Source organism: Vanacampus margaritifer, chromosome 6 (genome assembly GCF_051991255.1).
Source record: "Vanacampus margaritifer isolate UIUO_Vmar chromosome 6, RoL_Vmar_1.0, whole genome shotgun sequence".
NCBI classification, from domain to species: Eukaryota; Metazoa; Chordata; class Actinopteri; order Syngnathiformes; family Syngnathidae; genus Vanacampus; species Vanacampus margaritifer.
Window position 1 is genome coordinate 30,115,135 of NC_135437.1, and position 15,377 is coordinate 30,130,511.

Consider the following 15,377-nt stretch of genomic DNA (forward strand, 5'->3'; position numbering starts at 1 on the left):
CACACACACGCAGCACCAGAAGGATGCTGAGCTGCTCTCAACGGAAACCACATGTAGGACAACAGAAGGGGGGTGCGGCGGGGGGTGGGGGGGTCTGAATGTGATGACTAAACCCTGGCTGCCCCCCACCCCACCCCACCCCACGCCACCCCCCACAGACTCTCCCACCCTCCGACATTCCCGACACGCCGTGCGTGCAGGGGAGGGAAGCGAGCAAGTGGCAACAAAAGAGGCAGCGGCGTCGTGAGCGCAACGGAACTCGCAAGAACCTCAAAAGAACCTGACAAGAACCAGCAGCGGCTCAACAACCGGAAGACGAAGAAGAAGAAGAAGAAGCAGCGCAAGGCAACCCGAGGACGTTCGCCAGCTTCAGAGAGGAAGAACCGTAAAGATGTCCAACGCGCTGCTGAGGAGGAACTCCAGCAAACAAGGTCTCCAGAACCTCATCAGGTCCGTTCACACACACACACTCAAATTCCAATTTCATTTGCGTCATTATTGTTTATTGATGAGGCAACTTTCTGGAAGTTTCTTAGTCTTGGCACTCGTTTTGATGATGTTTAGATAGCATCAGGATCAAACCCAGCCAAAGAAAAGAGAGGACTCTTTTGGAATTGTGCTTTTTGTGGCTTTTGCTCTTCTTAAGAAATCAGCAGTAGAACTTGGCTCAGTTTCACCCAAAACACACATTTATCACCAAAATGCGGGAAACAAAAAACAAACAAACAAGAAACAAGTTAACTTTTGGAGGAAGCCTGAAAATAAACAATTCATACCAAAATGGCCGACAGCCTGTTTCATTTGTGGTTCTCATCTTGGTAGACCTGCAAAGCAAAATTCATGTTGCTTAAAGCCATCAAAAGATAATATTGGCTTTCAAACCTAAAGCAAACGTTGTGGACTCAAAACTTTTTGCTGTGTTTAGTTTAGCATCCTGAAGATGATTCTGGCATGAATTTGACTGCGCACACATTTGGGCAGATTCACCTTCAAAGGACATTCAGGCGCTGAAAACGCAATTAAGCGAATTCTGCATTTCAACTTTTCATTGAACTTTATCGAGCGCTGTTGACTTCCTGGAAGGCCCAAATTCTGTATTTGACGTCTTGCTGTGAGATTTTGGTTTTGCTCAGCAAAGTTTTCAGTCGGACGGAATTTCTTGACGTTTTTTGGGTCGAAAAGTCAGCTCTTCATTTGCGGAAGGTTGGGCTCAGCAGCAGAACTTTTGGACCGCGAAGAACCCTGACGAAGATGCAAAGGTGTTCCTGCGCTGAGGTGCAAGTGGACGCTCGGGATGACGATTGTGGCGTTGAGAGCCCGCTGGGATTAAGCCAGAGGTTTTTGTGGGTCACGCAGGTTTTAGGGTTGGAGGGATTTGGAAAGCGACGGCCCACAACATGTTGACATCCATTGGGGGACAAAAGCCAGATCTTTGTTGTTTGTGGCGGTCCAAGGAGGAAGCGGTGCCGCTTTCAGAGGTCAAAGTTTACCCGCTGATGTCGTCTGCAAAGGAGAAAAGTTTGAGAAAAATCTTTTGAAAACACGATTCTTTTTGGATTCTTCGTGACTCAAAGTTTCAAATTCAAATAGGAAAGCGTCAAAAAGCTGTCATTTTTTCAAAATCTTTTGAATGTCATTCTTTTTGTCTTGTGGTTTCATGTGGGAAAAATATCCAGCCATGAATCAGGTTGGCTCTTAATAATTACAACTTTTGCTGTGAGGATTTTGACTATTTTTTAGGAGCCACCGATTAATCCGCCAGAGAAAGAGAATGAAATTCAAAATAAATGTTCTTAAGTTTGAGAAATGTTAAAAGACAAAGTATTGTCAAACTTGCAAAACCCTCAAATGTTCTGCCTGTAATTCAAATTTTTATTGTCCACACAAGCTATTTTATCCTTTATATATTTTTGAAAATCGGCCCATTCATTTGGGTTTTGCTCGATATCAGAATCAAAATCAATATCAGTCAGGCCCTAGTAATTATTATAAAATTTTTTAATCATATTAATCATCTGATTGTTTAGTTTTTTGCAACGTTTATGTATCAAAAGTACTTGGTGGTATCCGTACTTAGTATTGGTATCAAGAGTGGAGCACTCGAACTGGTGTTGGTCTGAAAAAAGTGAATAGTAAAAGAAAACTTGACTTTAATGGTGACTTACGGCGAGTCAAGTTGGCTGCTGTGCGCGAATGCTCGCGTCTGTTAGTGTGATGTCATCACTGAGCGCCACATCAACGGCGACGTGCCGACGCCTCGTCTGTGAGTCGCGTCTGAGTGATAAAAGCAGGAGGCGGGGCCAGACAGGTGTCACTCGCTCAGTGATTGCCGTGACGTCACTTTGCGCTGATGTCATCGATGAAAGAGCCACAAGATGGCTGGTCGCTTGGGTTGCCGTGGCGACGCAGCCGCCAGTCATGCCAATGGAATGGAGCTGCCAACTTGATCACTTTTATTTTGACAGCTTTCAGAATCGGCTTTTATTTTGGAATTTGGTAGGCAAATAAACGCCAGCGAGTGAGTGTGCTTATCTCAGTATGGCGATGATGTCATCGTAAGGGAAGCAGAACAGCTGTAAACAGACTGCGACCTTTGACCCCCTCCATCCCACGCGCACACACACACATTTACGATACAGGCAGATAAGTGCCTGAGGAATGTTTTTTTTCTTTCTCTTTATCAGATTGATTGACAGGGCATTGAGACCCCCCCCCCCCATCCATACCCTCACTCGGCCCCTCCCCCCGCCGTGGTGTCTGTGGCTTATAAACACAGCACACGTCCTCTCACCTTATTTCCTGTTTCCCCTCAAAATGTATGTGTGTTGAAGGAATTGTATGATTACTATTTTAAGTGTAATCTTTGCGTGTTCAAAATCATTGTATCCGAGATCTGATGAAGAAGTTTTCCTGCAAGAATTTATTTAGAAGCTTCCAAAGACACCATTAAGACACCACGTCTGAATGCAACGTGATGACCTCAAGAGTGTGACAATTTACAGAACATCGACACATTTATACAAAAAACTAAAAGGTTCCTCCTCCTGTCTCATGATTGAACAAAGGGCAGACATGTCATCTCCTAGATTGAACAAAGGTGTAAGGTTGATGGTAAACAGACATCTCTATACAGTTCCCCTTCTTGATTGGGGGAACAGAAGTAATCAAAATCTGACCCCAGACCTTCAGTCCCTAAATGACAAGAGACTCTGACACATCATGCACATTGCCCCTCTAACAGCATTTGAGGGTACAAAGATCAAATTAAGTTCACAAAATCATTACTCCACTGTATTCTATTAAACACTCATGATTATATCACATCTATATGTCTATAAGTAAATTGAAAAACAGTAAACCCACAAATTAAAAATATCAAATGTCTTCAGTCCCTTAGTTGAACAAATATATGTTCAAAATACAGACATTTATTCCCTCAACAACGGTCTTAAAGGAAAATTCCAGCTGGATCTTCATCGGATGTTGCAACAGCGGTCATAGCTTTAGAAGTTACAGATTCCATCATCATATAAGACGATATGTTTTTTACATCTTGCTTTTCTATGGCGGCGGAAATAAGCTGCTGGCTCAACGATCTTAAACAAGGAATACAGCAGCAACCACAAGTTGTTAAAAAAGCTGCGAAAACAGATACAGAAATTAAAATTGATGAAACCAAATTTTTATATTTTCCAAAAGCATCCATCCAGGTATCCCAAATTGTCGTATCGATACCGGACTGCTCTTTCATTTTTCTATTAAGTGTTCGGAGTCCCTCAATTGCAATGGTTAAACTTCCATCCGGTGCAGTATTATTAGGAATAAAAGTACAACACTGTTCTCCGAACATTGAACAAACACCCCCTCTTTCGGCAAGTAACATATCAAGAGCTATACGATTTTGAAATGCCATTAAAGATGTGGCAGACAACTGGCCGTGTACAGCCTCAAAACCTGCTTGAGTCCAATTTCCTAGTCTTTGAACATTGTAATGTACATAATTAATCCTATCTACATTTTTGTTAATGGTACACCACCAGCAAATCAAAGATTCAAAACCTGAAGCCACCTGGTCCGCAATCTTATACTCATCTGGAACCCCCCGTGGCACCCCAATCGCATCTATGTATGTGGGAACATTTTGATCCTGCCAAGTGGATCTTTTGGCTCTCTGAAAAGAATGAGAAAAATTTGGTTGCCAAGTATTAACAATTTGCAAAAGGTTATCAACCGATGTAGGGAAAATATCTACTGGCAGAAGGAGGGTGATGAGAGCACAATATCCCTTCATATTCAGAGGTAACTTATCAAATATCCGGCTGTCCCCACACCACCACCATATGTCAGCTCTGGATTGAGGCTGAAATTTACTACCCACATTTGTCGCTGAAATGCAGTGAGTGGTGTGATTCAGTTTCCCCAATTGTTTCCCATTACCTGACATTTTAATACATGAAAAATCACCCTCCGCCACTTTATTTGAAAAAATAGGTTTAGTTTTTTGCCAATCAACCAGTGGATAGATTTTATCCCATTTAGAGCATTTATCATTGGGGACAGTTTTATTCATCAGTTCCATTACACATTTATCCTCTATTTTAGCAGGAATTACCCTTAATAAAGGTCTTGGGCCCACACATACGACGCAATCTTTCCCGGAAGCATGTGCGGCTTCATTTGCTAACAGTAGCCAATTGTTACTGCCACCAGACAGACCCGTTGTCACCCGAAACCATTCAACTACTCCGTCTACGTGGAAGCTAGAAGCCTTTACACCAGACTCCAATGTGTATTTAGTCATTTTAGGTTGTTCTGATTTAGTCATAGTTTTATCAATGCAAATTAAAATTGGAAAATAGGGATCAGTACCAGAGAACCATGCCCACAGCATTAGGCCATAACAGAAGGTGTTATTTATGGTTACATTAGGTGGCCGGATATCACCTTCAGGAAGAACCAAAGTTAATTCAAGTTGAACTCCTATTTTACGCAATGTTACTCTCTTGCTAAAGAAAACTGCCTCCCTGCTGGAACCTGACGGCCAGTATCGGCCACTTTGAGTAGTAATTATGGTACTCCAGTCTAGTCTTAAAACACTTCCAGTTAGATACCACCAGTACTTAAGCCAGAGACCTCCCTTAGTTGGCCCTCCACTACTAAATCCCTTCAAAGATTTAATTGGGAGACTGACAGATGTGTTTGTGTTAGGAGCGACGGTCAAGACAATTGAGTTATCATATGCCCAGGACATTATCCATGGAATTTGGGTAGAAATAACGTTTCTTTTATCACGGTGTGTTGTATTTGAACTTACGTCAAGGGGTTTCATGAAAAACCAAAATGGAAAAACAATTAACAAGAGAAAAATTATCACAATGCAGTAATTAATAGAAGAGTTCTTCTTCGAAGCCATCTTGAGACGAAGTTCTTCCGTTGAGCGTTGGTTGATTTGTGTTTTTTTTTTTTTTTTTTTTTTTTTTTTTAAAGAAAGAAAGAAAGAGGCGTTGTCAGCCTCTTTCTGAACCCTGGCTCACTGCCAGCGATCCAAGGAAAGGTCACGGGACTTCTTTCCCAGTGTGACTCTATCCTTGTGAATTGATGAAAAGGGGTTTTTGAGTGATTTCCCCCTTTCAACCAGCAGATTGACACTTGATCAGCTTTTCCAACCGTGTCAATCCGTGCCCAGGGAAAAGGCACTCCAATGAATCTTCTTTCAGCGACTTCCTCCGTGTGCCCAGGGAAAAGGCACTCCAATGATTCTTCTTTCAGCGACCTCCTCCTTGTCCTTGGGCAGCTTGTCAGGTAGACACTGGAACCGGGTGTGGTGGGATCCGTTAGATGGCTCCAACTGGTGTTGGCGTAGGTCAGCAGATGGTTGTCCTTGGTGGCAGCGTTGAGCCAGAGCCAGCCGGCCTGGTAGACGAGAGATGAAACCAAGTATCCCCTCTCCGATACAGGCGCACCGCACAGGATGTACGTTCTTTCACCTTGAATGGCCCTAACCACCTGGGGGCAGACCATTTACGTTTAGTCACTTTCAACCACACATATTCACAATCATTTATTGTTGAAGGAACCTCTGTTTGGTTATCTGTTAGCTTGGAGAATGTAGATACTATCTCCTTAATTACTGGGGGCCTGGTAACCTGTGATTCTCCCAGCGAAACATTGGGGGCGGGAAATGGCCTGTTTTTGTGACCCTCAAACGGAGTCCAACCTTTAGCTGAATTTAACGACATGCGTACATTCATCAACGCGACAGGCAGAGCCTGCAACCAGTTCAATTTTGATGAAGCTAGTGCTTTTGCCAATTTTTCTTTGATAGTTCTATTCATTCGTTCAACTTGTCCCTGTGATTGAGGATGATAAACAGAGCCAAATGTGTGTTTCAACCCCAATGCTTTTTCAACTTCTTGTAAATGCTTATTTTTAAAATGACTGCCATTATCCGACCGAATTTTCCTGGGGAATCCATGTGACGGTATGTAATGATTAATTAAATGTTTTACCACAACTTCTGCTGTTTCAGACTTGCAGTGATATGCTTCCGGCCATCCGGAAAAGGAATCCACAATTACCAGTAAATACCGGTAACCTTCAACTGGCTTTAACATATCAGTAAAATCCATTGAAATTACTTGACCCGGAGCTGTGACTTCGGGATCGTGAGTACCCGGAGGGGGTTTGGTTGTGGGTATACAATTGAATTTATTACAAACACTGCAGTCCTGCAGTTCACTTTTCACGATCTGTTTCATGTAGGGATGAGACCAATTTTGTAGCCTCCTCAAAGTTTCGTCTATACCAACATGGCATATTCCGTGGGCTTCAGAAATTAGGATTTTTAAGTGTTTCTGTGGTGGGATATATTTACCTTTTCTCAGCCAGATACCTGCATCATTTTGTTTCGCTCCTTTTGTAAGCCAAACACTCTTCTCTTCCGGACTTGCAGTCAGCTGCCACTGTTTAATTGTTTCTGGAGTTATTTCTTGTCTGTCTCCTAATTCACCTTCGCTCACCACAAGTTGAAGTTCTGGGCTGTATCCGGCCACGTATTTCGCAGCTCTGTCTGCGGAATCATTCCCTACTGAGACAAAATCATCATTTTTTGAATGCCCTTTACATTTAATCACCGCTACTTTTCTCGGTAATAATAATGCATCCATTAAATCAAAAATGTCTCGTTGGTGTTTAATGGGAGTCCCAGAAGCAGTCATAAAGTCATTTCTCAGCCATTCTGGGATGGCAGTATGCAAAACAACATGAGCATAAGCTGAATCAGTATAAATGTTAACAGTCTTGTCTTTTGCTAGTGTTAATGCGGAAGTCATGGCGATGATTTCTGCCCGTTGAGCCGATTGTGTCCCTGTCAGTCTCTTTGCCATTTTTAGTTCAAAAGTTGAACCTGTCATTTGCATTACGGCAATCCCTGACTGAAGTCCGTTCTCTCCCTTAAAGCAACAGCCGTCCGTGAATAACGTCAAGTCTGGGTTGGCAAGTGGGATGTCGTAGAAGTCATCTCTCAGTGAGTTGTCCTGTAGAGTTCGCTGAGTGCAGCAGTGCAGTTGACCCTCGAGAAGACCATCTGCCATATTTCTTCCTTCGTGTATAAACAAAATGTGAGGCTGTGTCAAAACGGACTCAATCTTTCTCTGCCTTCCCCCTGTCATCGTGAACGCTTGGCTAGTCACATATTGTATTGTGCTATGTGACGTTCTTACCGTTAATTGATGGTGTAACACGATATGAGATGTTTTCTGAATCAATCGTGCTAATGCGGAAGAAAATGCTGCACATAAATGATGACGCTGCTCATATTTTTCAAGAGGTGTTGATGCGTATAAACAGACTTGTCTGTTGCCATCCACCGTTTTTTGGAATAGTACAGCCGATACACTTGATGCCTTTTCAGAAACGTCCAAATAAAACATCTTAGTGTAATCAGGAACGACCAGAGCCGCTGCTGATGACAGAAATTGTTTTAGCAAGACAAAAGAAGTCTCAGCATTTTGGGTCCAATCAAGTACATGTGACAGGTTTCTCATACCTTTCTCATTCACCAATTGTCTGAGGAAATGAGTCAGTTCCGCGTAATCAGGAACATGATGGCGAGAGTAATTGCACAAACCCAAAAAAGATAGCATTTGCTTTACATTTGTCGGTTTGGGATGGTGCAAGATGTCATCTTTATGTGATGGAGAGATACCTGTTCCATGTTTTGATATGAGACGTCCCAAAAATGCAACCTGTGGTCGGGCAATTTGGAGTTTGTCCTTGGAACATTTCAAACCGACTTTAGCCAGGTGGCTGAGCAAGAGCTGTGTAGCTTGCAGGCAAGACTCCTCGGATGGCGCAGCCAGGAGCAGATCGTCTACATACTGCACCAGGAGAACATCATTAGGGAGTTGTAAAGGTGACAACAACTGTTTTAGGGAAGCATTAAAAACTCCAGGAGACAACACAAATCCCTGAGGCAGACGAGTATATGAATAACACTCGTTATTCCACGTAAATGCAAAATACTTTTGCATAGACGCGTCAAGAGGGATGCAGAAAAATGCATTCGCCAGATCAATGCAGGTAAAATGGGTGTGCAGAGGACTGATTTGTGACAGCGCAGAATGAGGATTTGGCACCGGCAAGGCAGGTGTCAAAACTTTAGAATTGATAGCCCTTAAATCGTGTACCATGCGAAATTTTCCGGTATTCTTTTTTTCTACTGGGAGAATAGGAGTATTGTAGTTAGACCTATCAATTTTGCAAAGAACTCCCGCTTTTAGCAATCCCGCAATTGTTTCTGAGATGCCAGCTCTTCCGACAGGTTTCATTTGGTACTGCGGCACCCAAACGGAGTCGGGTGTTACTTCAAAGATTAGCGGAGCAATGTCACATAAGCCCACATCTGTCGAGTCTGTGGACCAGAATGCATCAGGCAAGGTTTTTAACATTTCAACAGCAAAATCGCTATCGGATGACTCTCTTCCGTGATGCCGATCTAAGAGCTGATGCTCTAAAACAGACATTGGAGCAAACATGTCAGATTTAATCCAATAGGCGTCAAGCGATTTTGAATACAGCAAATCTAAGTGTATTGAACATTGCCAATCAGTTGCTTTTGTGCATGCGAGGACAAATGGACCCAGATCTTTTGCCGTGTGCTGGGATGACACCCTCAATGATATATGAGGATGGCATGCCGGCACAGATTTGTCAGGTGGTTCTGTCATCACATACCATTGAGCTTGTTCCTCAGTCAGATTCACAGAAAATGCAACACCAGGCCTTCCTGCGAACAGATCACCTACCCGCAATTCCCATGTGTCGCCCACAACTTTCTGGAAGGCTTCACTGTACATGTCATCGCCTGTCCTGTCATAATATAGAGTACAATGCATACAATCTGGCACGACATCATATGTTCGGAGGTTACTAACCCAACTTGACCATTTTGACCAAAAATTCTCAGCATTCACCCAACCGGAGGAATCAGTGTCGATTTTAGCCCAGTAGATGTCAGCCGAGATGCAGGACATGGCGTGTTGAGGTATCACAGGCAACTGGGAGGAGACTTCAGAGGTAGTGGCTCCGCTGCAGTAGAAGGTATTTCCATCTGGGAATTTTAGCGAGAGTCCTTTCGATCCACATTGGATCAGTGGCGCAGTTTTTATGAGCAGATCCCGTCCCATTAGATTCACCGGACAGTTGGGTGCATAGACGAACTCATGTAGGAAAGTTTGTGTATAGCATTGAGTTTGTATGGGGCTCGTCAAATTCAGGACAGTTTTTTCTCCCTTGAATCCAACCAGCGAAATGTCATTTTCTGTGAGCTTGCATTCTGGCGGCAATGTCATTATGGTAGAATGTCGTGCTCCTGTGTCCACCATAAATGATAGAGTTGTGCCCCCTATCTTAATATCCATCATCGGTTCTGAGAGAGCAGATTCAGAGCTCAGTCATTGCGGATATTGTCCTCTAGTTGGCGGCAGGAACTCCTGGTTGGGAATAGAGGGATATTGTTGTCGTGGCGCTGACCAGCCACGTGTAGCTCCACGCCCCCTCTGGTGAAAGAAGCCACGGCCTCTCTGCCTTTCATTCTGCCGTCCTCGTTGCATACGCCGACCTCTGCGGCTGACAACTGATTCCTTCCGGCAAGTTTCTGCCCAGTGGCCCATTTTTCCACAACTATAGCAACGATTCCGATCATATGACGTCCCATTCTGAAACATAATCAAATCTGATCCAACAGTATTAGGGGATGACATGTCCACGGAAGCCGAACTCACAAAGTCCTCCTCTTGTTTTCTCAAATTTTGTAATTGTAGCATTGTCAATTGTGATTCAGTATTCTTGAGTTTATCATTTTTTGATACGATATCTTTTGCATACCTTCTCAAATGATGTTTAAGATGACTCAACCACCTTACATGTTCGGCGCCTGGCAAGTCCGGATTGGTTTCCATAGCTTGCACAATTGGTTTTGGAGCTCCTTTTAGAATTGCAGACCGAAAAATTTGTGAATACAATACAGAATCGGTTGGCAAGTGTCCAGTCTTTAAGGAGAATTCGACAAGTGCCCGATCAATGAATGTAGCAGCGTCCTCATCAATTTTCTGAGTAAAAAACAAATCCGAAATGATAATTTCTGGAATCGGAAATAATTCACCTAATACTTCAAAAAGTGATAAATAATTCTCACGTGCTAGCGCTTCCTCATTTAGTAGAGAAGGCATCCCAGAATTAGACATTAAGGTCTCAAGTTGAGACAAGGGACACGCCTGTGTCAACAATGCACGCACATCCCCCGCTGTCAAAATCTGACCTACCACCTCTCTCTGCAAAGACCTCAGCCAATTCTGCCCCCCCCGCTTGTAATGGCGGCAGTCTTTGTAGTAACACGCTCAGATCTGTAGGCAGAAATGGCTTATATACAGTAGCAGAAGTTCCAGTGGCCGGATCAACTTTCGTCAACATGGGTGCCTGTAAACTTGACTTAGAGCGAGTCACTATTTCATTAGAAGCACTGTCTAAAAGTCCATCTGGTACGCTGAGGTCACATGACCCAGCAACATTCTCCACCGCACATGTTAGCTTCGCTAATTTTCTATGTATATTTTCAATTTGACAGCTAACAGAAACTTCTCCAGTCATCTCATGTTCTCGCTGTCGGATCAATTCCTCACGTTCGGCCCTCAATGCACAATTTTGTTCAACCAATTCATCTCTAGCGGCCTTTTCGAAACGCATCAGATTAGTACGCCATCTCGAACGCAAAGACTGTGGAATCTCCGCATGCCGAGCCAATTCCAATCCGAAATCTTTTGCCTTATTCAATCTGTCTTCTGGGTCATTTCTCATGCCTAACAATTTATTCAAATCCCATTCCATCTGTTTAATAGAAGCACTTACGCCCGCAGCTAATTCACTAGCCGCCGTCTCAACGGAGTCGCCAGTTAACGCCTCGTCACGATTCCCCGACTCCCATTTCACATCGAGATTACCACCATTTACTGTCAATATAGGAGCTTGCAAATCCTGTAGCATCTGAATAGCCGTACTATACGGTGATTGAGTAAACGGGTTCTTAGGACCACATTCAACACTCGCACTGGCTTCCGCATACGCTGGAGGAGTCATTAACCTCGCGTCAGCCATGCGGTCATCAAACACGTTGCCGTTAGCCGAGCCGTGGCTAGCGGACTCGCTCAACACAGCTTTTCGAGCAACTTTCACAGAGCTGCCCAAAGCAAGCATTCTAGCGTTGACCAACATTTGGTCCACGACCTTACATTGTCGTCTAACTTTCCTTCCATTCGAAGAAAATATAGATGTGTTTTTCACGGAGCTAGTCAACACCCGGCGTTGTCTCACACACGCAAGCTCCACGGATTTCATTAATGCAATCAAACATACCTTAGACTCCAGACATGGAAACCAACCATCATCACAATTAGTACGCATCCATTCATATAAAAGATTTTTCGACTTACTTCTCTGGCGTGGTGGGAGCGCTTCAACCATTACGAGCGTTGCAGCCTTTATCTGTTCGCTCAGCGAAAGATTCAGAATATGGACCGGAAGTTTATGCAAATCAAACCAGCCGGAGTCTTGATCAAAAATGTCGTCCATTATATGTATTAATTAGTCGTTTTTAATATTTATAAAGTCAGTGACGTCTCACTTATGATACTACGATATAACAGATCAAAAAAATATTCTCATTAATCCCCCTCAAAAAAAAACTTCCCTTTTTTTTTCTTTTTACAGACAAACACAAACAAGACGAAAATGAAACAGATATTAAATACCTTTCGCGCGACTTCAATAAATATATCCTGAAACTTCACGGACTCACTTCTCACACAGCAGTACTCCTATATTCGCCGTGGAAATTCAATATCATATGCCGTTTTAGACGGCGGAGCGCTCCTTTCAGCTAAACAAAATTATCCAAAAACAAAAATATCGCGATCTCTCGATTTCTTAGCAATAGCATTCACAAACAATAAAAACTATGCGTCAACCTGTAGCCCGGAAAAAATACTGCTTTAAGACGATCACAAAGCAGTCTCTTGGCTCCTTCGCAGCGAAAAGTTGTTTCCAACTCTACAAGTACTCAACAATTGCCTCAGAAATGCAGGGACTTACAATCTCTAAAATTCCTTCAGAACGAGACTGCCGTGTGTTTCCTGTAATTTTTAATAAAACGCCTGCTTCAGCCCGTTTGCAACAATCCGGCTTAATTGTGCACCATCATCGTAACGTTACGTACCTCATCTGCGCATGTGTCTACCAGCTGAACAAATCTATTCAAGAATCTAACGGTTTCTTAACAGCGGCGAGAAGTCCGCTGCGTCTACCTGTGCCTCTCAGTACCAAATTTATAACAGCGGCGTACGTACGCTGTGTCCATTTATACTTTTTAATATCAAAATTATTCAAGAATCTTTCGACTTCTTAGCAGCGGCGCAACCCGCTGCGTCTGCCTGTGTTTCCCTTTCAGCGAGACAACCAACGTAACGACACTTCCGTAAACAATGCTGTCGTCACCACGTACGTGTACAGTTCGAACACCGTAGTAAAATCCGAAATCAGGGACTTCGTGTCCAACACAACGACTTCAAATTTTACTAACACCTTTTCACACAGATCTCATCACAATGTAATTTTTCAAGACGAATACCAGCTGCAGCGACTCGAAACAGACACAATTCCTCAAACGTGGATAAATGTCCACTCACCGTAATTAATTAGGCGCCTGGAATTGCATCCGTCCGTGAACGCCACAGCTCGCAACGTCGCTCGTCGGGTTCACCAAAATGAAGGAATTGTATGATTACTATTTTAAGTGTAATCTTTGCGTGTTCAAAATCATTGTATCCGAGATCTGATGAAGAAGTTTTCCTGCAAGAATTTATTTAGAAGCTTCCAAAGACACCATTAAGACACCACGTCTGAATGCAACGTGATGACCTCAAGAGTGTGACAATTTACAGAACATCGACACATTTATACAAAAAACTAAAAGGTTCCTCCTCCTGTCTCATGATTGAACAAAGGGCAGACATGTCATCTCCTAGATTGAACAAAGGTGTAAGGTTGATGGTAAACAGACATCTCTATACAGTTCCCCTTCTTGATTGGGGGAACAGAAGTAATCAAAATCTGACCCCAGACCTTCAGTCCCTAAATGACAAGAGACTCTGACACATCATGCACATTGCCCCTCTAACAGCATTTGAGGGTACAAAGATCAAATTAAGTTCACAAAATCATTACTCCACTGTATTCTATTAAACACTCATGATTATATCACATCTATATGTCTATAAGTAAATTGAAAAACAGTAAACCCACAAATTAAAAATATCAAATGTCTTCAGTGTTAGCATCTTTAGCCAATTAGCATCAGTCTAATTAGCTAGCTTGTATGTTCCTACTTTACTTTAGTGTTTCTCATCTTGGTAATAAAAAAAAAAAAAATTGTAGTGATAAAACAAGAAATGCATTTGACATGTTATCGTGTTTAGCTAGTGTTAGCATACTTGGCTAGTTCTGTGCGACATAGCAGTGTTAAAAGAATATACGATACTAACATGTATATTTGTATACAAATTCTGTGCTTTTTATGTTTATGAAAAACCTGGGTTAGGTTGTGTGCATATTAGCATACATAGATTGTCATAAGTTTCCAATCTTAGTTTTGTATTAAAAATAATATAGTTACATTTGTGCAAAAACAGTTTCTACACGTGAGCCTACTTTTGTGCTACATAGCTTTGTTCTGAAATGATATGTGACATTAAAGTGTATGTTTTCATACAAGTTGTGTGTTGTTAATGTTTCACAGTCGGGAAGTCAAAGTTGAAAATGTTTTTAGCAGAAAGGAATGTTAGCTGGTAGCGCGAGCCGAGAAGCGTGATGACAAATGTCTGCCGGCAAGTCGTGACTCGTCATGACATCATCTCATCTTTGAGTGCGCGACCTGTAATTATTATTTTTATCGTGGCTGACAACATGTCTTTGATGTCGTTGACGACTTGTCCTACTTTTTTACGCTTGTGACATCATTCGCGTCTGCCAACGTGCAAACAAGTTCTGACATGTTGCTAACAAAACAAGCAGGTGGCCTTCATAGACCCTTTTAGTTTATTTTGCCTTTTCAGAGTCTTTTTTTTTATATTGGTGGACCTTTAAAAGCAAACTTGACGTCCTTATGTGTGTTGAGACTGGACGAGTCACAGAAAGTCACGCAAGCGGGCGTCCTCGTAAATGTGACTAAACATGAGCATGTGGCGGCAGGTTGACGGCTCAGCGGAGCGTGGAGGACGCCGAGGAAATCGAACGCGAACGCCGCAGACGAGCCAGAGACCAGTCGTGTCACGGGGACAGCGACGCGGCGCCCGTCGAGCACGCCGACGACCGGACGGCCAACCAACACGCGTACGTGCACGCACGCACGCGCACGCACGCACACGCACGCACACGCACGCCAGCTGTTGTGACACAACTTCCAAAGAATGCAGATGACGTCGTGTCTGCCGTGTTGTCGCTCGCTCATAACACTGACAGGCGACCAGTCCATTGTTTGTCTAAATGCAACCTGACATGAACTGGCGACCAGTTGTTTGTTGAATGTCGCCGTCTTTCATCTTGCCGCCATTTTGAACGCTTGACTGCGTTTGGAGCATTTTCTTTGTGGCAAACACTGAAAACAAATATGAACTCCAACTTTGGGCAAGCAAAACAAGGTCGACGACGTCTTCCTTGGCTGAGGTAATACACTAAAAGTTGAGGTCAAGACAAAATTGAAAAACAGCTTGCAAATGTTTGCGTATCAAACACAGGCTGAATCATGCACAGGTTGGGGACTTTTTTTT

General features: G+C 43.1%; 1 protein-coding gene and 1 long non-coding RNA gene across 4 annotated transcripts in view; one reads left to right on the plus strand and one right to left on the minus strand.

The window, feature by feature from the left end:
* Positions 1-15,377, plus strand: part of LOC144054002 (uncharacterized) — a 27,075-nt gene continuing 11,698 nt past the window's right edge. The window contains exons 1-2 of one of the 2 annotated variants that reach the window (XM_077569002.1): positions 1-450; positions 14,800-14,940. In XM_077569002.1, the coding sequence (XP_077425128.1) occupies positions 392-450; positions 14,800-14,940 (200 nt within the window). In that variant the 5' untranslated portion in view covers positions 1-391. The remainder of the gene's footprint in view (positions 451-14,799; positions 14,941-15,377) is intronic. The other variant, XM_077569001.1, reaches the window with a different exon arrangement.
* On the minus strand, positions 5,493-13,873 carry LOC144053085 (uncharacterized). 2 transcript variants are annotated; one of them, XR_013294324.1, is made up of 2 exons: positions 11,988-13,873; positions 5,493-8,378 (listed from the first exon to the last, which is right to left on the minus strand). It is a non-coding gene; the product is annotated as an uncharacterized LOC144053085 (long non-coding RNA). The 2 variants fall into 2 exon arrangements; XR_013294323.1 differs by having other exon boundaries at positions 11,407-13,873.